Raw genomic sequence first — 23,332 nt, forward strand, 5'->3', positions numbered from 1 at the left:
TGTTTGTAAATAGGATCACAAGTCCGCATCTTGTACAGCAATTAACCACTAAGAAGAATATATGCAGTGTATTATTTGTTGAAACTGTCCTACCGATTTGATTAGAAACTGTCTCACTACTATCTGTTTATCAATAAAACTTTGAAAAAAAAGACAAAAAAAAATTGAGTTATTCTACTGTCTCAAAATCCCTCCAATATATAATTATTGAACACTTACTTGAAATTCATTTTAAACCATTAATTAACATACAATGTCAGTGCCTATTAGTGTTGATATAAGCACAAGAAGTATTTTATTTTGTAATAAAATAATCAAAAATGAAAAAAAGGTGCTTCTCACAATTTTCATCCTCTTGGAAATCTGCATTTGCTACCTTCCCTGGTGTTATGTCATTATATTTGAGATGCACCAATTCAGTTTGCTTCCTTCACACCCTTTTTCTTCCCTTTGAAAATAAGCTCAGTTCCCATAGCAGGAGGAATCTCCGTTTTCACGGATGGGTCATCTTTATGTAGGAAAGGATATGTAAGGGTCTTCTCTTCCAGAGTATAGAATACAGGCTTCTCTTCTGCACAAAAGACTGAATGACAGTCATTTTGACCTGGCAAGATCATTTATTGACTCCAACTACCCTCTTTTCTGACAATGCATATGCATGTGGTAGGATGTGCCCCATTGAAAGTGCCAGTATAAACACTGGTCAAGAAGATCTTTTCCATATACTTGCTACTCTCCAAGTTGTCCTACGGTCAGATTATGTTCCACACTCTATTGGTCATGTACTGTTGGGAGCGGATGAAACTGGTAATCAATCAGGCATAAACAAAAAACCAAAAACCCAGCCCTACCACCCTAGGAGCTCCTTGAATCATGGAGATAAGCTGTTGAAGTTTGTTAACTGATTGCTGGGTGGAGAGGCTAAAATTAAAATCAATCTTGTGAGGGCTGTTATTATAAATACCCTATAGTTTTGAGACAGGTTTTCTCCTCTGCTTAGGAGAAAAAGGATCAAACGCAGGACCTTGTGCTTAGCAGGGAGGTGCTTATGACACTAAGCTGTATCCCTAGCCCTGATAAGGGCTAGGTACAAATAGCAAAATCTGATTAGCCTATTTATAATTATAAATTTCTAAAAATCATAATAACATTCATGTACTTCAATTTGGTCAAGAATATATTTCAGTGCACTTTGATTTTCTAAAGATATTTCTGTGTTCTGTGTTTTCCTTTATCTGTTTATGATTTGTGTCTGGTTGTCCCCCTAAAGCCTTATGCAGTCATTGGGTTAGGGACTCCTAGAGTTTGAGACTAATGACACTTGTGAAGTGCCTGTGCCCAGCCCATATTTTCCCTGAAAGCTGAGTTTACCAAATGCTCAGTGCCTGTGGGGTGAGAGCATTATAGGCTCCCTTGCTGTGTCTCTTCCTGCAAGCTGCTAGAATGTCTACTGTAGATTGATTTTGCATAATTGGAACAGAAATGGAAATTCTGGGGGTAGGAAATGCCTGAGATCTTTTTTTTTTTTTTTTTTTTTTTCCTGAGATCATTTTTGAACTCTTAACCCCGACCATGGCTAAGGAATCACGAAGCACTAGCTCAGACCTCACTTTTCCCACTTCACTTTCAAACTCAATTATTAGGGTTTGGGACATGTAATAGAATATACCTGCAGCTAGGAGTGTGGTTTTGCACTCTGACTTGTTTTCTCCACCTGTGACACTGGGGTTGTAATAAACCGTGGATGGTGAAGGGGGAGGGAGGCCATTGAAAAGGTCAGGCAGTGGGATGCAAGGGGCAACAGGGGTGCTCTTGCCTTTGGCTATGTTCTTTCAAATGCTATCTTGTGTACTACACACGCAATAATGCAAGCAGTCAGTCCACAAACAGGCTGGGAAAGGTAGGTGAATTGGAAGCAAACCCACGATTCTGGTGGCAGTGCGATCAGTCGCCAAGAAATTGGAGCTCAGTGGCCCCCACCACTTCATGTCAGTGGTGGGGGCCACTGAGAAACACTAACCAATGAGGTGAGGGGGCCAGATAGGTGCGAAGGCAATATCAAATTTTTAATTTCAATTTAGATTTCACATACACAAACAGTTAGACATGACCTTTGCCTTCGAGCAGCTGTTAGATTGTGAACAAGGATGTGATTTTGCTGCATCAGACCCAAGGTCACTGGGGTTCTGCTTCTTTGCTGAACTGTGCATTGAACCCAGGGTCTTGCCTTCCTCATGCCTCAGCCTCCCTAGAGTACTGGGATAACAAATGGCCTGTGCCACTGTGTCCAGCTATGAGATTTTACAATTTTTTTCAAACCTACACATATGCCATTATGGTCTGTTACTTCTGAAGAATTTCAAACCTATTTGCTCATGTAGTTGTTATAACTCATGTTTCATTCACACATATGGTGGCCTTCATGTCAATGAGAAAAGAATGAGGTCTTCCATCTTGAGCTCAGGAGCAGTACCTTCTGGTTATTTCCACTGTTTCCATCATAGGAAGAACATCTATGTTAAAGGGGCAGCAGAAGGGGAGAGAGAGGCTCTACCCCCACAGCTCTTCAGATGACCGGATGAGACCTCAGCAAGAGGCTGTGGCATGGAGGAGGCTTTTCCTGCTCTCACACCACAGGAGAGGTGTGGGAGTTACAAGCTCAGTGTTAGTGAAGCTGTGTGAATTGCCTGCTTTGCTGTGAGCTTGAGCCTTAGAGCACTGCCCTCTCCCTAGGCCTCCCACCGCCTTTTTTCAGTATGCAGCTCCTCATAGACAAAGACATTTCCATCTTTTCAACAGTGTGAGTCATGCAAACCCAAATGTCACACTCAGCTCTGTTAAAAGGTTCCAAATGAGAAAATGGAATATACCTTTGGTGGGACTTCAAAAAAAGTTTATTTTGCCATTTGTCTAGAAGCAAAACCTGTGAAAATTAAAGTACAAAAATAAATACAATTTAAATTTGTGGACATTCCACGCAAAGTAAAAATAAAACTAATGTATATAAATAAACCACCAAAACCCAAAGTGTCTGGCATTTTTATGAGAAAAACCTATGCACATTAAAAAAAAAAAAAATCTGTAAAACACACGCTTTTACCTTTAAACACTCCAATTTCTCATTCTTTTTTTTTTTTTTGGCAGAACCAGGGATTGAACTCAGGCCCTTGTGCTTGCCAGGGAAGCACTTATTCTACTGAGCCATCTCTCCCCAGTCCCCAATTTCTCATTCTTAATCTACAAACTAGTTTTACCTTTTTCCAAAACATAGTATTTGTTTTATCTAATTTACACTTGTAGACACAAAACTTTTAGCATTTATCCTTAGTGGGAGATTAACAATGATATGAAGAAGCTATAGCCTGAGTTTTCAGAATGATAAAGCACAGTTCATCATGAAAAGGGCAATTTTACACAGTAATTTAAGACTTTTTGGAATCTTAGTTTTGTGATTCATTCAATAAGTGATACATTTCAATAAAAAGTCAATTTGTATGCAGAGTAGGTTATTTTCCTTGTACAGCTAGGTGTAAACATTCAATGTTCAAGGCAATTTAAAAATTTGGAGAAACAAATCTTTATCTCCATATTCTCAAAAGGGTATCAAGAATAATATATAGAACACTTTAAAAAATACCAGTATCTCTCAAATGCTTTACAAAGATTCAATATACATAGTCCCAATATTATGTGAGAAGCATAGAGCCCTTTTTAGAAATTGTATGACAAATTATCAGTGGCATTCCCTCATAAAATCGCATTCTTGGTTATCATTTATTATTTGAAGACTTTTACTGATTATGTTGCTGATAAAAATACCCTTAAATATCTGTGCCTTTTAAGTAATGCAGTATTTCTAACTAGGCAATATTACTATCCTATTTGAAACATGGATATAGTATTGTAAATAGCCCTTTATGTTCTCCTAAATCAAGCATGCTTGAAAAGTAGATTGCAAAGAAAAAACATACAAAAGAAAATAGAGCTGCATGCAACACATTATTCCTACTTTATAGAAATGGATGTAACAAATCTACATACAGGAAGATTGTGTTGTTTTCTCCAGATTTCTTACCCTCCAGACTGTGTAAACCAGCACACCTGTTTCTAACAGTACTCAGTTAACATATATGAAACCTGACATTTTTTTCCTGACAATTCTCAAGACAGTGCTGTTGACAGGAATGTGTGCTTCTGAGCAAGAATAACCAAAGGGCTGCTTTTGCCTAGATTTTATGTGGACCACAATCCAAGAGTGTATCATGTGTGGCTATTGTGTTAAGTCAGTCTAGTGCTCAAATTTACAAAACCGGGGAAACATATCTGCTTTGAACAGGACCATATCTAATTTGTCTTTCTTAAATTCATCCATTAATATGCAGAGATGAATGAAATTCATGTTATAGAACTTAATTTATAATTTATCCTATCTTTCCAATGTCCTGTAAAACTAAAGCCAGATGTCTTTTTTAAGTATCCACAAAGGGTCCCACAGACACCTGGGCATGTAAACTATGTTTGCATAGGTTAAACAGAGACATGAGCACTAGGTTGGTTTCTTCCAAATCTAAAGAGGAAAATAAGAGAGAGGCAGGAACTGACAAGACTGACCAAATTATGCAGATAATTGGTCAGCCCTTTGATTTGGTCACCTTGCCTGGGTAAACAGTCCAGAGTTACATAAATAAGTCTATTAGGCAGGGATATGGATAATAGTCCTCCTCCTTATCCTAATGAATGTTGTCTTCTCAAATTGTCGCAACACTTGGCCACTTTCTTTGGATTTTTTCGGTATACACTCCTAAAAATAGAACAAAACTAGTGTTAGTTCTCAATGTACTAGTTCTCAACGTCAGGTTTTTTAGGATGCCATTTAATGAATGCTTACTATTTGCTAGGCATTGGGTCAGCTCTGGACATTATCCTACTTTATCCTGAATCTCTCTTCTTACAGAGAGAAATGGTTACCACCATGTTAAGGATAACTGAAACTGAGGCCTATAGAGGCCTTACCTAAGCCAGCCAAGCTACAAGCAGAACTTTTTTTTTTTTTTAATTATTGTAAATTATTTAATTATTTATTTATTTTTATTTATTACATTTATTTATTGTGTGTGTGTGTGGCCAGCTCAGCCCACCAGGGGGCGGGGCTGGCTGGCATGTGGTGCTGGGGGATCGAACCGCGGTCCCTGTGCTTTTGCCAAGCTTGTTTCAAGTAGGTGCTTTAGACCACTGAGCCATCTCTCCAGCCCCAAAGCAGAACTCTTGAGAACCCAATTCTACCAGATTTGCTATTTTACTTAACTTTTCCTTGTATAGTCACCTGCTACTGTACTCTGAATTGATGGTTTCTCTATTTCATGATAAACTAGTCAAGCATAAACATCACATCAGGAAATAGATTTCAAAACATAACACCAGAGACATATAGTTTATAAAACCTGTAAATAATTGTAGATGCTTTCTAGCATAGGCACTTTAGAATTTTGCTTTCGACTAAGAATGACACTCTATCCTAACAAAAATGATTGTTTACTAAAGGGTTTAATCCCCATGTAGACCAAATCCACGTAGAAGTCCTAATTTATGCAAAACATAAACATTAAAAATATGAGCAGGAAAAATAATTATTTGTCAAGAAGCAACTATACATTGTTGTTCTAAGATTCACAGTAAGCTTTTAAATAGTATACCAAACACCCAAATTCTTCAGTCTTATTCAACTGACTAAATAAGCACTTGTATATTAATAAATCTTTACTTAAAAGAATTTCTGTGCTTGTTTAGACATATATTAGTTGTACATGTTTATTCAATGGTTAATTTCATTCGTGTTAATAATTATGTTGCAGTATAGGTAAACCTCAGTAGTTCTAAACCTGAACTTCATTGTGTATTCTTACCCTATAACAATTATATCTTGCAGAAAATGTGTAACATCTTGCCCATTCTTTATACTGTTCATAGTACTCAATCGAAGTATGAATTGGAACTTTGCTTTAAGTTCACAGGTGACAAACAGTGAAGATGAAATGCATGAGAATAAACATGATGGATCAGTTACTGTAGAAAATTGATAATACTAAGAAAAACAATACTAACTCTGCAATGATTTTCCAACCAGTTAAGATTTATCATAATAGGGTATTCCTCTCACAAAACTAAACAAAAAAAGAGGATATAAATGAAGGACAATTTTGCATCTGTATATGCAAAATAGTTGGGATAGATATACAGCTACTTTCTCTTCATTTAATGAGAAGAAAGATTTGTACTAATAGTGTTTAGACAGGGTATCATATTGGCATCTTGTACTATGAATAACTACTATGAAGACAACAATATGCAACATATTAATTATTGTAACTGCCCTACTAACCAGTTTTGAAACAAAACTGTCTTGTTATTTATTTCTCAATAAAATTAATTAAAAAAAAGATTTATCATAATATATAAAATACTAATATGGAAAAAACTCAGTGTCTTAAAACTTCATATAGCTTTACAAGCAACTGTTATCTGGTCTGAGTTCCCCTACTGGTTTTCTCTCTTACTACATGATTCTAGTAGCCTCTGGTATATGCAGGATCTGCAACCATGTGATTGCCTTTAAAACAAGTCCCCTGTCTCTCAAAATAGATTTCAAAAGAGAACCTTTGACTTATCTCCCCCAACTCTATGTGTGTGTGTCTGCGTGAGACATCATGAATATATTCACAATATATATGTAAGAGCTCAGCAATTATTTCAAAGCTATAAGCCAGGCATAGCGGTGCCTGTAATCCCAACACTCAGTAGCCTGAGGCAGGAGGATCATTGTAAGTTTGAGACTGGCCTGACCTACAAAATAAGCTCAAGGCCAGCCTGAACTACATAATAAGATCCTGTCTCAAAGTTTAAAAAAAAAAAAAAGTGATTAATTCCTTGTTCCTTCTCTGAACAAAAGGATTTCATCTCGTGAACAAATATGATAACATGAAAAAAATACTCATATCACTTGCTCCCTCTTAACCAGGAGGAAATCATTTAGTAATAAAAGCTAAAAAATTTGCCTGTTTGCTATTGGGAAGACTGTAAGAAATTAACAGCTTAATCTTTATTGTCTGGTAATTAATTTACCTTTCTTTGCAATGTTTAGAAAGCAGAACAGTTAAAATCTATATTTATCATCAGATCATATAGTTTTCAGTGAATTTTAAGTGTCTTAAAGAGATCTAAGAAATATTAAATCATTTGGTTAGAAGCTAATATTAGCTCAACACTGAATTTGTCTTCTTGCCATCATAAATAATTTCAAAATGCCAGTTTCACCCTTCAGTAATAATCAAGTGATGAAAATGAGAAGAGACAGAGCTCATGATTCTTCTTATGCCCTCCCACCTCAAATATTCACTTGTGAGCTTGTGGACAGAGGAGAAATCGTTAATCCCCTTTGTGCAGACATATATTTCTGGATGATTCACTGCCCTCAGGTTGAACAGACCTGCACAGATTTAGGAATCAGATGATCATTAACCTTTACTCATTTATAAAAAGGCTTTCTGAATTAAGCCTGAATAATTCTATAAATTTTTCAGCATAAAAAAATACAATGTTTTTCATAGAGTTATTATAGAAATCAAGACTGTAGCCAGTCTTACGAAGATTTTTCTAATTGCTATAAAATGGTAACAAAAAGGATCATTGTTGGAAATGTCCAGGAATATGCCAAAATTATGGTGGCAAGGAAAGACAACACGTTCCAGTCACAGAGCCCGAGTTAGAAGCAGCTGTGCACACCGTTCTAGTGAATGGGCTTCAGGAGTTTATTTTCTACACACCTGAGACAGGCGCTCTGTTAGGCACTCTGCTCTGGGAAGACTTCTGTCTATTCTGGACAACCCCCTTCACTGATGTCTTAGGGGTTCTAATTGAATATAAAAATATTAATAAGTCACTTAAAAATCTAAATGTTCAAAATTCAGCAAAAACAAAAGCATAAGGAAGCTTGAAAAGACTTTAAACATGCATGCACAAAGTAAGAAAAACTACACATAGTAACAGAGGGTATCCATGGCTCATACTTCGTTGGAGAATCACTTTGGTGATACTAAACTTACTATATGATATTTAAAAATGGTTAATGGATAACATGGTATGAAATGAAAAGTAAAAACATGCCAACACAAGATGATAACTATAATATATAACAGCGCACCAAGATGGTTATCTTTGAAGACAAAAATTTAAGACAGTTATATATGAACTTTATCACATTTGAAAAGTTATCTTTTATATTAAGAACATTACAATTCTATTTCTTTCTCAGAGCTAATCTCAAATATTTTTAAATACCCAGTGTGTGGCAATCTTACCCTTGTCTACTTAGTAGCCTATGCACAGGTGTATTCTGTCCTTGGTTTGGCTGAAGGACTCTGTTGACAAATAAAAAAGTTAATTCGAAAGAATAAATTCTGCTTTTCTTATTCTTTCAGTGGATGAAAGGTAGAAGGCGAGGTTGGAAGCTACTGAGGCAGCGGTACGACATGTGTTACCATAGAGCCAAGCAGACTGACAACAGTGTCGCAGCGCTGCTTACGTTTTGCTCCCAAACAGCCCAATTCCTTAGGTTTTTACCAGGAAAGAGATCGCATTAACTTTTGAGTTTTTACATCATTTACTTATAGACCTTACAAAAGCCAACTTTTCAAACACATGAGAGAAAGTATCACTGATTAAGAGTAGGAAACATGTCAAAAATAGTTAGCTTTCAAAAGATTTTAAAGAAATACCAGAGATCCTCTTGACTGTGAACTGCAATCAAGACATGTCTAGCTCAAATTTCTGCCAGAGACTGCCCTACAAAAAGCTTCAGAACAGTTGCCTTGACATGTGGTGTTAGTACGAATCCTGAGCCTACGACTCTGAAGCTCAGTGAGCAGAGTCTCACTGATTACAGGGTAGAACAATGTTAACAAGGAGGAAGGGCTTGCATTTATAAAATCTTTTGCAAGCCTCTCAGAGATAGAATGTTTTTCTCACCTTATTTCAGAAGGACTTTGTTTAACCAGAAATTTCTTATTTGGCATTCCCATTTCAGCAGCTCTAATAAAGTATAAAAATAAGAACATGAACAATATACAGTTAAAAAAAGGGGGGGGGAAATACTTCAGATGTAATATAGATGACAGAAAAAAACCACTTATAAACTGTACTACGTAATGTCAAAACTAGTTTTTGGAGGATTCGTTTTTGAGATAAGGTTTCCCTATGCAGTTCAGGCTGGCCTTAACCTCATTCTGCAGCTCAGGCTGGCCTGGATCTCAAAGCCTCTGAAGTGCTAGGATTATAGGCATGTGCCACCATGCCTGGCTAAGAGTAATTTCAACAAAGAAGAATTGTAAAAAGTTACTTAAAAAAATAAAAGTTATTAAAAAAAAATTCCCATCACATCTCTATTCCCAGGAAATCTTTTGGATATCCAGAAGAATGTATTTAAATGACATAACAGCAAACAATGAACATATGGATTAGTCTTTTAAGATCTGACTATCAATTATATAAGCTGAATGTTGACAAACTAAGTCGTGAATAAGTCAAGAATTTACCAAAAGATGAAATCAGATTCTGACAACTGATTTTTTTTTTTTTTTTTTTTCAGTACCGGGGATTGAACTCAGGACCTTGTGCTTGCCAGGCAAGCGCTTAGTCTACTGAGCTATCTCCCCTGCCCTGACAACTGATTTTAAAGATTGTATGTAAAAAGAGATTTCTATTAGTTCAACTGAAGAAGTGAATTGTTCTTTATTTCTAATTTAAATGTATGCATAAATACATAAACAAGCAGCACATATGCTTAAAAAGCTTAAAGACATAAACAGACCAACAGACGACTAAAGTTAATGGAATGAGAAGAATGTGACACAATCCCAAAAGAACTTACTTCATGTACTTCTTCCTATCGAGAGACTTCTGTGTTGCAGCTGAAAGAGCCACACGTGGACTTTTCATTTTATCCTTTAAAGTATAAAAGAAATGTGACTCTACTAGTACCAATAGTAACACTGTGTCATAATATAGGATGATCACAAATTGCATGGAAAAGCTTCTTTATCAACATTCTTAACTTAGCTTTTCTTTATAATTGAAACAGTCTAATTTTAAAAATTAATGAGTTTTTTCAATGGGATAACATAAATTCTGCTTGTTTTTCTTATGTCAATCACACCCAGCATCAGTTCAAACCAAAAGCTGACAACAGTCTGATTTATGGATATCAAATTAACTTGAAACCTATGTTCAAAATTTGATTTAAAAAACAGCAAAATCCTGCTGGGCCTGGTGGCACACACCTGTAATTCCAGCAGCCTGGTGGCTGAGGCAGAAGAATTGCTATAAGTCTGAGGCCAGCCTGGGCTACATAATGAAACCATCTCAAAAACAATGCAAAACAAAACAGACAAAAAGCAAACTCTCTAAGACAGTTTTAAGCCAACTAGGTCAGAAGCAGCTAATGGTATTTTGAAAGCTGCCCAAGCAAAACATTTGTGGCTTCAGCTCCAAACTCCAACTTAAATATACAGTTCTTTCATTGTGTGCTTCTTTTATACCTGTCTACAGACATAAATGCTGCTAGTGATCCTAGAAATTACCTGTAATCAAGAATTATCAGAAGGATGCTAATTAGTCAACAAGAAATGACATTCCACTTCAATTATCCTAAAGCCAGAAAAACTGCATTCATTAGAAAAATCACATCACATACCATTTGCCTGAGCATTTTCTCTTTGCGAACTTCTCGATCATGTTGCAGAATAGACATTCTTTCTGCTGCATCCATTACAAAGAATATGTCATGAATACCATACAAGGCAGCTCGCAACTATTTACAAGAAAAGAAAATAGTGTTCACATTTAAAAGATGAAGTTAGAGTTCAGTAATACAACATACACTATATATACTTTTTTTTATTTAGCGAAAAAGGCTGGGCCACAGAGATAGCTCAGTAGAATAAATGTCTGTCTGGCCAGCACAAAGATTCAATCCCCAGTACCGAAAAAAAAGAAAGAAAAGAAAAAGGCTGACGTAGCTGTCACTGACACCTATTTTTTTTTTTTAATTTTTATTTATTTATGTGGGGGGAGGCAGCTCAGCCCACCAGGGGGCGCAGCTGGCTGGCATGTGGTGCTGGGGGATTGAACCGTGGTCCCTGTGCTTTGCTAAGCTTGTTCTAAGTAGGTGCTTTAGACCACTGAGCCACTTCACCAGCCCACTGACACCTATTTTTTAGTGAGTAAATGAATAGAGAAACACAACATATCCATGCCTGGGGCTCTGATTGTTCATGGGACAAATCAGCTGTCAGGACAGGTGCATTTACCTGTGCCAACACTCTCTCCTGAAGTGATGCATCTTGTGCTGAGACAATGCCTCTCTTTAATGGAGCTTCTGACTGAAAGCTTCTTATGAATTCCATAGTATCCTGGAAAAAGAAATGCTTCTTCAAAAACATTTTTCTATACAGATTTAAGATCACTGAGTTTTGGTGGGCCTGGTTGCACAGGCCTGTAATCCCAGTACTTGGGAGGCTGAGGCAGGAAGATCACTGCAAGTTCAAGGCCAGCCTGAACTGCATAGCAAAACTTTGTCTCAAAAAAAAAAAAAAAAAAAAGCCACTATCTCCTTTTGTTTTTTTTCTCAATCAGGCCAAAGTGAGTAAGAACATAAATAAAATTATCAATGATTATATGTCAAACTGCATCCATATTCAAGTAAGAGAAAATACATAAAACTACTCCATTTAATACATTATTTTAAAAATTAGGTGGGTGGCAGTCTGCACTTGCTGGGATCTCTATGTCCCAGCTCCCACCTCAGCTGAGATTCTGTGCTCCCTGCTTCAGTGAGCTCTCTCAGGCTAGCTGAGAGCTATGAGGCTGCAGCTAGATGCCAGCATCATACCACAAAGGCAGTGGCCTCTGCATCCACACTCTTTCCATCACTGAGGGCTGCCTGTCTTGGTTAGATGGTCTTAGAACAGGATTCTCGTTGCAATAACCTATCATTAGTTTACATGCAGTATCCAAGGACTGAAACACCTATCTGTGACAAAAACTGGATGTTATGTTAAATGTTAAATTTGGAGAAGAAAAAAAAAATATCTCTTGTTGCTGAGGAAGACAGGGATGATGATGTCGAACCTATTACTGAATTTAGATTTGTGCCTAGTGTTAAATGAGTATTGCAGAGATGTCCACTGCAATGTGTGAACACCAGGCCTTGCACCCAGATCTGAGGATGGAGACTCAGGTGGTTATGGTGGAGAAGAGCGCAAGGTGGAAGCACACGGACAGGGACGGGGGAGAGCCCCACATTTATATCTGTGATGAAGGATTGGCCCATTTAACAGCAGGACAAGCCACACTGGGGATCAGAAAGAATGTTCTCAATCTGGAAGCAGCCTGTGTAACACGGCTAGGACCTGGACAGAAGATTCAAAAAGAGATTATGAAGATGGCAAGGAGGGGGACAGTTCGGGGATGCAGATGTTGATCGCTGAAAATTATGTATGCTTAAGATTTTGCTTGTACCAATGGGAAAGAACTTGCCTCTTCTATTGTGCAGTGGAGTAGATGAAAGTCTTTTTCCTTCTCCAAAATTCAGTTAAATCAGTACTTTTTTTTGAGACAAACTATATTGAGACAGCAAGTTGTCTGATAGTTCATCATACACCCCAAACTTCTCTGTGGCTAGATTCCCAAGAGGCAGGGCTCTAAGCCAAGCTTCCAATACACGCATCCTCTGTAAGTGAAAGGAAAAGTGCAGGAGCTTGGCAGTGCAGGGAAGTGGGGAAAAGAGAGAAGCTAAAGCTGAGAAATGCCTGGCCCTTAAGGCCAGGGAGAGAGCTCAGCAGCATAAGTGCCTGCCTGGCAAGTGCAAGTCTGGGAGTGCAATCCCTGATACCACAAAAACAAACAAACAAACAAACAAAGTCTGGTCCTAAAAATGCCCTTGATGCTGAAAGGAAAGACAAGGATCAAAGGAAATTATCGCCTGTGCCCATCCTCCACAGGGGCAAAATCTTTTCCTAGTGTGAGGCCAAGATTAATTTAGGTTTCTCTATAGTGTCTTTGAAAAGATTCCAGCCACAGACCCTTCCATTAAGAGTAGATCCCAGGGCCAGTGAGATAGCTCAGGAGATTAAAGCACCTGCTTTGGCAAGCACAGGGACCAGGGTTTGATCCCCAGTCCATGGTGCCAGCCCTGCCCCCGAGGCACACTAACCCCCAACAGAGTCCGGGTGTGATCCTACAGGCCTGTAATCCCAGGGCTGGGGAGGCTGAAAACAGGAGGATCACTATGAGTCCAAGTTGCACACTGAGACCCTGTACCAAATACATAAATGAAAAATAAAAAAGAGTTCACTTCTACCCCTCACATCAGTTTTCTGTAACAAGAAGTAAAACTGGGAAGAAGTCCTCAAAGTATTTTAAGTGATAATTTTTCTGTCTTTGTAGGAGCTTAACAAACAAGTCATATATATACATTTTTTTCCTTTTTAATGTATTTAGTACAGGGTCTACAGAATCTCACTACACAGATCAGACTCGTAGTAATCCTGTTTTCAGCCTCCCAAGCACTGAGATTATAGGCACATGCCACCACACCCAGTCTCATTTGCTGTCTCAGCGCACCCCAGAGGCAGGGCCAGCACGGCATGCTGCGGATTGAACCCTGGTCCTTGTGTCTGCTTAAGCTGGTGCTTTAATCCGCTGATCTATCTAGCCAGCCCTATATTTTCTTTATTACTGTGCTCTCCTTCTTGACCAAAACCATTAATGAGATTTGTTGTTGTTTTTTTTTAAGATAGTCTGCCCCCCCCCAAAAAAGAGTAACAATCACAAAATAATACTTATATTACAATGACTAAAAATACTTTTCATATAAGTTGTGAATTAATGTCAGCTCAGCTGTCACAAGACTGACAGAAACTAAGACAAAAGTGAAATACAAAGGGAAAGGTTGAAATAGGAAAGATTGGGGCCGGGGAGATGGCTCAGTAGAGTAAGCACTTCCCTGACAAGCACAAGGGCCTGAGTTCAATCTCCAGTTCCGCCAAAGAAAAAAAGGGAAAGGTTTACAATGATCTTACTAACCACTAAGAAAACAATATGCAATGCATTAATTATTGAAACTGTCCTACTAATTTGATTTGAAATTGTTTTATTGCTATTTGTTTCTCAATAAAATTATGGAAAAAAATAAAAGAAAAAAAGATCTTACTTTTACAGTTTGTCGAAGATGCTTCAGCTTATCTGTCTGCATAAGCCTACGAGTAAGAAATCCCTTTGCCATGGCAGTTATTTTATTAAATTTTGCTTGCACTTCTGAATTTAAAACCTACAAGAAATGAGACAGACACATTGTTTTAAGAATCTGAACATCACATCCAATACTTTTCTGTTCTCCTAGTTCTGTGGACTGAACCTATGGCCTCACACATACAAGCCCTCCATGTGAACTACATTCCCAGCCCTCCACTGTTTTTTTTTAATCTAGTACAATGAACTGAATTCCTCAGTACACACTGCTCTATGTACTCTAATCTGTAGCAAAAGCTATGGGATGTATGCTCAAAAACTCTGGTGCTCATTTGTATAGCCTAAAATAATGTAGTAGCTCTCCCTCTCTCTCTCTATATATATATATATTTTACTGTAGCTCTTTAAAAAAGATAGAATGATATTTAGATGTATAACTTAGATCACATTTACTCACCTGGGACCATCTAGGTTGGCTCCTTTCAAAAGACCTGGGTACTGAGAGTTTGGTCACGCCACTAGTTGGGGATGCCCAGAGGTAGAAAGGTACTTCATTTGCAGAACCACAGCTATATTGTAGGCCAGAATTTGTGAAACCTAGAGAAATATACATATAATATTACGCTTTATGCCATATAATCAGAATATGCAAAATATCCAAATAAATGGATGTGATACTCATTCAGAATACTGGCCTCTGAAACTGATCCACATGTAGCATTACAACATTTATGGACATTAGGCTTATACACAGCTGGATCTCTTCAACACAAAAAGCATCTCAAGATGCTGTGAAGATAAGCTGTGACAGGGACTGGGGAATCAGAGGTAACGGACGATCACTGAGGCGACAATGAACAATGTTTGCACTTACAACGTATCACCTGCTGCATTAATGAACAGATGGGGCTCTGAGCTGTCCCAACATTCCCCTTGCTGAGGCAGTCTGTTCTCAGAAGCACCTGCTCCCCGGCCTTTGATCTACTATATGGTTTCATTTTCCTTGGTTACTAAGCAACTGGCATATTGGACTAAAATGTGCATGGAATTAAAGAAGAAAGTTATAGGGCCAGCCAGATAGCTCAGCAGACTAAAGTGCCTGCAGAGCACAGCAGCCGAGATTTGAACCCTGGCCTGCTGTGCTGGCCTTGCCCCCAGGGCGCACTGAGATGGCAACTGAGATTGGGCGTGGTGGCACATGCCTGTAAACAGTGCTTGGGAGGCTGAAAACAAGAGAATCACTACAAGTCTGATCTACGTAGTGAGACTCTGTAGACCCTGTACTAAATACAAAAAAAAAAAAAAAAGGAAGTTATAAAGTATGCTAAATAAAATATCTTATTATAGGATAACATTTTTTTCAAATGAAAATGACTTTTCCATATTTACCAGAACTATGTGAATTTGAAGTGCGGAATGAGTCCACTTGAGATAGCACTGTTTCCAACAAACCAGAGTTACTTATTTTTCTCCACTCTATATCTACTGTACTGTTAATGTTCAATTCAGAAACCTCTGCTGTAATCACCTCCTTCTCTTTTAACATTTTCTCCTGTTCTTCTATTTCCTGTGGATTAACAATTCATTATCACATGCTAGATCTTTTACTTAGTTATATCCAAAAACAGTATAAGTTTAAGCATAGCCAGAATCAACAGCAAGTTATTATTTATTTCAAATTTTCCTCTCTCAAAATTATCACAATTTATTTCACGACTTAAATGATAACAGGCCAGGCATAGTGGCACATGCCTGTAACCACAGCACTTGAGAGGCTGAGGAAGGAGGATCATCTGAGTTTCACAGTGAGTTCAAGGGCAGCCTGAACCAAATAGTGACACCTTGTCTCAAAAATAATTTCAAAAATGATATAATAACCATAATAATTTTAAAACAAGTATCTTCATACTACTGCTCTTGCAGATTGCATATTTCAGCATCTATAATAAACCTTTCAAAAATATGTTTTGAATGGAGTGTGGTGGTGTACATCTGTAATCCCAGCACTTAGGAGGCTGGGGTAGGAGAACTGTGTATTCAAGGTCAGCTTGGGCTACATAGTGAGTTAAAGACAAGCATGAGGGGCCAGGGAGATGGCTCAGTGGAATAAGCGCTTCCCTGGCAAGCATAAGGGCCTGAGTTCAATCCCTGGTTCCACCAAAAAAAAAAAAAAGACCAGCATGAATTACACAGTCTTTCCTACATCCCATTTTGACAATAAAAATACTATCAATGTGTCAAAGCCAATGATCCTTTTAAATTGACTGTGGGGAACCACTCAGACTTCTTCAAAGTTCAGGAACATCTCAGGACACTTGAGGAGGAGTCTCCAGTTGTCCAGCACAGGTACATGGTGAGATATAGTTATGTAACAGTAATTTAGCACAGGTAAGCACACATGTAGTGGTTATGGTGCCATGTAAGAATGTAAATATGAGATAACAACTTGTATAGAAATTATAAAATAGGCCAGGGATACAGCTCAATGGCATAAACACCTGTGTGGCATGCTCAACATCCTGAGTTCAATCCCTGGTACCGGAAAGAAAAAAAAATTTTTATACAATAAAGACAGGCAGCTCTTGCTTTGGCTCTCTGCTCTGCTCCACGCTGTCTGCTATTGTTGCTGATGTCTAACACAAGTGCATTCTTTAACCTTGAGACCTCACCTGTGAAAATATTGCTTGCCCCATACCTTTGCCAGTGGGACCACATTAAGATACAGAAGAATTCCAAGTATTTTAGACATGGCCCCAATCCATAGGCATATATGAGCAACTTTCACTCAGCAGTCCCATCCCTCTACATTTTAAGTCCTCACCTTTTGCAGTCTTTCCTGCTCCCTTTCCTGCTCAGCTATGAGTAGTGACAATTGCTGGGCATGCTGTTCTTCTAGTCTTTTCCGCATTTCTTCAAAAGCTAACATCTTGCTTGTTAGTATCTCCTCACCTTCTGAAAAGACAAAAGTTCCCTCAATTTAGAAAATTTACTACCTACTTGGCTGATATTTAATACTATCAATTTAAATTATGCTTCTGACCAGAGGGTGTTCCTGCACCTGACATCATTCAAGCAAGACAGAGCCAGGTCACCAGTTTGAACCATACTGTCACCCAACATTCCTCTTATTTCATGTTTGCCAATAAAGACAGACTTGCATCTCATCATCTGTCTCCACTCATCCAATGGACCCAACCCCATCATGATCCAACCTGATCAGCTGAGACTATATGGTCAAGAGTCCCAGAATCTAATTAACTTCAAAATGTGATCCTCAAACACACCATGCCACTATTAATTCTTTTGGTCTTTGTCCTTCTCCAGGCTCTCTGGTTTTATACCTTGAAGTTTTGCTTTGTTTTGATTCTAAAGTAAATGATACTTTGATAGTGTGAAGCTTTCTCAGCTCAAAGAGGTTCCAAAAAAAGACTATATTAAAATTCCAGATTATTTTGGTTATCAACTAAAAAAATTAAAAGAAAACAGAACTATGCAAACTAAACAGTATGGAAACACTGAAATACCAACTATTACGCATACATAGTAAGTATTTCTTCACAAGGAATCATTCTCCATAAATATACAGTGATTTTTACTCAAGTGTACTATGTGCTATTGTTTGACTGCTATAATCTTCCCATAATTCGTTCCTAAGTACATTTTACTGTGCTACAACATTTGCATTTGCATTATTTATGGATGGCTTTTCCAAGGCAAGAGAATCAAGAAAAGTAACAGAATTACAACCTCCAAGAAAGGAAAGAGTATTCAACATAACCATTCAACTGACAGGAGTCAGTTAGGTTCTATCCTAAGAGCTCTACAAATGGAGATACGTAAGGAGGCAGTGCTAAGCATGTCACACTGTTTCCTTTGCCCATCTTAACAGTTACCTGGTGGCCTCCCTAACAGACATCATCCTGCATGCTGCTTTTGTGTTCACTTGCTAGTCAGAGGCAGCTTGTAGCCATGCTAAATTGTCTCCCTGCAGAATCCAAGTTGGCTTCCCAAATAACAACCACTTTTATTTGAGCTAATATGAAGGGAGTTTTAAGAATTCTGCCCTAAACTTGGTTTTCTTGATTGACGTCCTCATCAGCAATGATGAATTCCAAACCAGAACAAGAAAAAGCAATGAAGAGAAATACATAGATAGGTTCTTACTATAAAACTGGATACAAAAAGAAATATGAAATAATGTTGATAAAGAATAATTCTTTGAACACCACTATAAGCTCCCCCCACTTTCTTTTGGCCTAGAACTCAGTGTGTAGCCCAGCCTGGCCTGAACTCACAGCAATCCTTCTGCCTCAGCCTCCTGAGTGCTGGGGTTACAGGTGTGTGCCATCATGCCCAGCCTCCCCAAGCCTGATTTGTGATATATACTCTAGTAATTTGGTCATAATGTTTACTGAAGGGGCAACTATATATGAAGATCTGATAAAGGGTGCAGCAGCAAAAACATGCAAACGATACCCAAAGGAAGACATGATAGCCATACACTGAATTAAAGCCATGATGTTTCACAGAAGAATTATTTCTTCTAGTCACTAATATTTCCTTCAATTTCAAGTGCACTGTGAAAGCTTTGTTATTATAAGAAAATTCTTAAACTTGGCATGGAAGCACACACCTGTAATCCCAGCACTCAAGAGGCTGAGGCAGGAGGATTGTTGAGTTAGAGATCAGCCTGGGCTACAAAGTAAGCTCAATGCCAGTTTGAACTGCATAACAAGACACTGTCTCAAAAAAGACAAATAAAACAAAACACACAAAAAAACCCCAAATCTTTCCAAAAGCCTAAAACATGGCAATAAACTATAGCTAATTATATATTTTGTAGTAAGATAAATGAAATTAAGTGCCCTTATGAACAGGAGAAGGCCCTCTTTTTTTTTAAAAAAAAAAATGTCAATTAAAAGTATTAAAATAAGCCAGGGGTGGTGGAACATGCCTGTAATCCCAGCACTCAGGAGACCAAAGCAGGAGGATTGCTACAAGTTTCAGGCCAACCTGGGCTATATAATGAGCTCAAGTCCAACCTGAACTACTTAGTGAGACCCTGTCTCAAACAAACAAACAAACAAACAAACAAACAAACAAACAGATGTATTAAAAGAAAAGTCCACGTTCTCGGGAGCTATGAAGTATTTCAAAATTTCCTTACCTCTGGTGTTGGTTTCTAGCATTTTATTCTTGTGAATATAGAAAGATCCCTTAGGGTATCTTTTCTCTGGCAAATGCTGCCTCTCCTCTTCAGCTATTCCATTGGTTACGACATACGAATAGTTTTCCTTCTGCAAACTATCCATCTCTAGATCAAGTCTCCGCTTCACTTTTTCAAAGCTGTTATCCAAAAGCTGTTCATTTGCACAGGACACCATCGGTGTATCCATCTGCTGTCTGGTGTTCTGGTTTTGCATCAGTAAAGGAGATGGATGTTTCACATCATAAGACTTATTCAGTTCCATCTGCAAACTGCAGGAGTTTTTCTCTAACATACTGACTGACGTAAATCCACTCACAGTTCCCAAGTTTTGACCTGCTATACACTGACTGGTAGTAGCACACAGCTCATGTAATTTGGGCCCTGGAATACAAGAAGTATTCATTTCCTGTGCTCCTCTAGCATCAGACAGTAACTGACTTTCCACAGCAGCAAGTCCACATGTTACTTTATTTTCTAACTGATTTCCCAAAGATTGATACATCTGACTTGACTTACCTACAGCCATATCTTCTATCACTTCAGTAGCATTTTCGCTGACAGAAGTCTTGCTTGAACAAACTCCTGTTAAATCAATTGGTAACTTTGGCACAGTTTCAGATGCACTTGTTTTTTCATCAGTATTTGGAAGAATTATGTCCACTATTTGTTCTTTTCCTTTAGGGCTTAACTCACAGGCATTTATTGGGTTATTTATAAGTATATGACATACTGATGCTGGCCTGGAACGCCTCCGATGCATTTTAGGGCTTATACTTGGCTCAGGACTAGGTAATTTGGCATATGAACCTGTAAGACTTTTGATCACATTATTTTTAGTAATAAAAGTGGGACTAACTTTAAGATCAGCCTCAGAATCCAGAACAGTGGGATGGTCAGTTTGTATAGGAATATCTACTTTAGAAAACCTAGCTAAAACAGATGTATTCGTGCTGCTTGCTTGAGAGGATGCACCTTGGAGAAGAACATTTGATTTATTAAGGCTTGGTTTGTCAGGAATCACTGGGCCACAGGGTTTGCCTATCGACAGGGCGTTTTCCTTCATACACTCGCTCACTTTAGTAGCATCATTTTCTTTGTCTGAGTGACTCTCATTGGCAATCCTTTTTGCACTGCTTCTTAGACTGCATCTAGACTGTTCTCTTTCTATACATTCCTTTGACTTTTTCATGAGGTTCTGAAGACTCATTATATAGGGGTCTGGGGTGACTTCTGCCAAAACTGGTAGATCTTGGTCTTCAGTCATGGAGACCATTCCATCAGAAAACAAAGTCCCTTGCGGTGTTGCTGAGATCTTTGGAGACGTTTCAGTTTCAGTGTGACAACTATTTGAATTATCACACTGCTTTGGAGAGTTAAATTCTTTCATATCTCTAGCTAACTCTATCCTATTAGGTATATGTTGGTACTTATTATCTATGGACAAAGCCCCCATCATGTTTTCAGACTCTACTAAAGTGGAATGTTCAGTAGGGCTTGGCAAGCTATTTGGAAATGTAGCAGGAACATTCAAGCTTCTGACTTCTGAATTAGAGTAAACTATTTCGGTCTCCCACTGATCAAAATCACTGGCTTTACATGCTTTTCTGACCTACAAAAGATATTAAAAATTAATATGTCTTCACTGTACAAATTTTTTGTTTTCTAAAACAAAACAGAATTAAAGATTCCAAATTCTGACATTTGAAAACACAAACAGAAACAAAGATAGTTTCTATGGTATCCTATATCACATGGAAATCAAATTATTAATTAAAAACCTGGCCTATTTATTAAAATAAAGTTGTATTATTTGATAAAATGTAAACAGATGCACACACACACACACATCCATGCACAATTTAATCTCAAGATATAAGCAATTTTCTTACCTTTCTTCTGGCTATATGTTATAACATTAACAACTAACTATTCCTTCTATGACACCTATCATTTGAGGATACATGTGACAAATGCCAAATAATTAAATGTCTTATATAAACGATTCTTGCTCTAAGAAAAAAAATAAAAACTTGTTTAGGACACTGAATAAGCCAAAGACAATTCAGTAATGACTTTTTTTCCCCCTGTATTTAGGGTAGGGTCTACAGGGTTTACAGGGTCTACAGGGTCTCGCTATGTAGATCGGACTCGTACTGATTCTCCTGTTTACAGCCTCCCAAGCACTGGGATTACAGGTATCTCAGTGCACCCCGGGGGCGGGGAAGGGATGGCAGCCAGGGATTAAACCCTGGCCACTGTACTTGGCCTAAGCAGGCACTTTAGTCTGCTGAGCTATCAGGTCAGCCCTAGTAATATGATTCTTGTACCTCATGCTTACCCCAAAGTTTCACTAAAACTCTGTAAAACGAGGCAAAGTTGTAGTAAACACTAGGTCATCTGTTTAAGTTGCTTAAAAATTAGAAAAATTTCAACTTAAAAACAATTCATGGGGCCGGGGAGATGGCTCAGTGGAATAAGTGCTTCCCTGGCAAGTGCAAGGGCCTGAGTTCAATCCCCGGTTCTGAAAAAAAAAAAATTCATGAAACAAATTTCAAATAGATCAACTAATGGTGAGTTAAAACATCAACCTATTAATGCATTTTGGAAAAAGAAAAGAGGTATGTGCCACAGGCATCTAATGTAAGAAATAAAATTACATTTTGTATCTAAATATTTCAACTCTGCGAAAGAAAAATGACCTAGAATAATTACTAAGAACTATATAAGCACATATTAAACTGAAAGAAATCACTGTAAATTATCATAAACCCCTATATTTTCAATATTAAAGGATTTTGAGGTTGTTTTGTGTGTGCCTGTTTTTTTTTCCTATGTCACATGGCACTCTCATTTTACCTTGCAAATCCCAAGACACACAACAGTCTCCAGGTACTAAACAATAAACAGTACAATAAGGTATACTTAGTCACCACCTCAGGGCCAAAATAAACCAAAACAGAAGTATTTTGCCAAATCCATGAATATGTTCATAGTTTTATGCAAAACACTTTTTTTTATTCACATTTTTACATTTGTAATATTTGGTAGCTATGTATTTTTTGTACGTCATTCAACTAAGCCTTAAGTTAGACAAGCTACGTAAGTAAAAAAACTATCACAAAATCATAGATTTTACATGTGAAACAGACCTTGGAAGTCTATTTGTATTACATAAAATTTCTCTACTTGAATAATTCATTCATTATGGCACAATATTGTATATGTTCTTTTAATAAGAAAGTTTTAGAACTAAAAAATAACTTCATTAGTAGTATAGTATTTGACATCCTCCTCTATGGACTAAAAACAATATGCCATTTTTATTACAATAATGAGGGGGCCTGCCCATTAGCTCAGTTGTTTAAGTGCCTGCTTAAGCAAAGCAGTAAGGCTCAGGATGCTGTGGTTCAAATCCCCAGAACCTCATGCCTTACCCGACCTGCACTTAAGGCATCCTGGGCTAGCCCCCCCACCCAAAAAAAATTCTTCTATACTTTGCTGGGGAGATGGCTCAGTAGAATAAGCACTTGACTGGCAAGCACAAGAGCCTAAATTCAATCCCCGGTTCCACCAAAAAAAAGAGAGAGAGAGAGAGAGACAGAGAATTATACAGTAAGTCAAAAACCCACCTATTCTTGTTAAGTTAGTGTTATGCAATAGTTTTAAATTTGTTATGGATGGTAATTATAATCTGCAAATTATAACCTACTACCCATACTCTACACTACCTAGAAAGAAATGAAAGTAGAAATAAGAAATACTCCAAGGTTCTTTAACTGTAACAGGTGTGGATGTGTTACTTAATGATTTCAGTTTGGATGT

General features: G+C 37.8%; 1 protein-coding gene across 5 annotated transcripts in view; it reads right to left on the reverse strand.

Moving 5' to 3' along the window:
- Positions 1-2,093: 2,093 nt before the first annotated feature.
- The window catches only part of Ccp110 (centriolar coiled-coil protein 110), a 28,643-nt gene continuing 7,404 nt past the window's right edge, over positions 2,094-23,332 (reverse strand). For 2 of the 5 annotated variants that reach the window (XM_023704689.1, XM_023704688.1), the window contains exons 5-17: positions 19,469-21,119; positions 17,123-17,253; positions 15,691-15,868; positions 14,759-14,898; positions 14,264-14,380; positions 11,361-11,462; positions 10,745-10,861; positions 9,923-9,996; positions 9,022-9,084; positions 8,355-8,414; positions 7,821-7,906; positions 7,381-7,483; positions 2,094-4,801 (exon numbers count right to left, since the gene is read on the reverse strand). In XM_023704689.1, coding sequence (XP_023560457.1) covers positions 4,726-4,801; positions 7,381-7,483; positions 7,821-7,906; positions 8,355-8,414; positions 9,022-9,084; positions 9,923-9,996; positions 10,745-10,861; positions 11,361-11,462; positions 14,264-14,380; positions 14,759-14,898; positions 15,691-15,868; positions 17,123-17,253; positions 19,469-21,119 — 2,898 coding nt within the window. In that variant the 3' untranslated portion in view covers positions 2,094-4,725. The remainder of the gene's footprint in view (positions 4,802-7,380; positions 7,484-7,820; positions 7,907-8,354; positions 8,415-9,021; positions 9,085-9,922; positions 9,997-10,744; positions 10,862-11,360; positions 11,463-14,263; positions 14,381-14,758; positions 14,899-15,690; positions 15,869-17,122; positions 17,254-19,468; positions 21,120-23,332) is intronic. The other 3 variants (XM_023704690.1, XM_023704692.1, XM_023704691.1) reach the window with 3 other exon arrangements.

The sequence above is a fragment of the Octodon degus genome, unplaced genomic scaffold (assembly GCF_000260255.1).
Source record: "Octodon degus isolate 3935 unplaced genomic scaffold, OctDeg1.0 scaffold00200, whole genome shotgun sequence".
Classification (NCBI taxonomy): Eukaryota; Metazoa; Chordata; class Mammalia; order Rodentia; family Octodontidae; genus Octodon; species Octodon degus.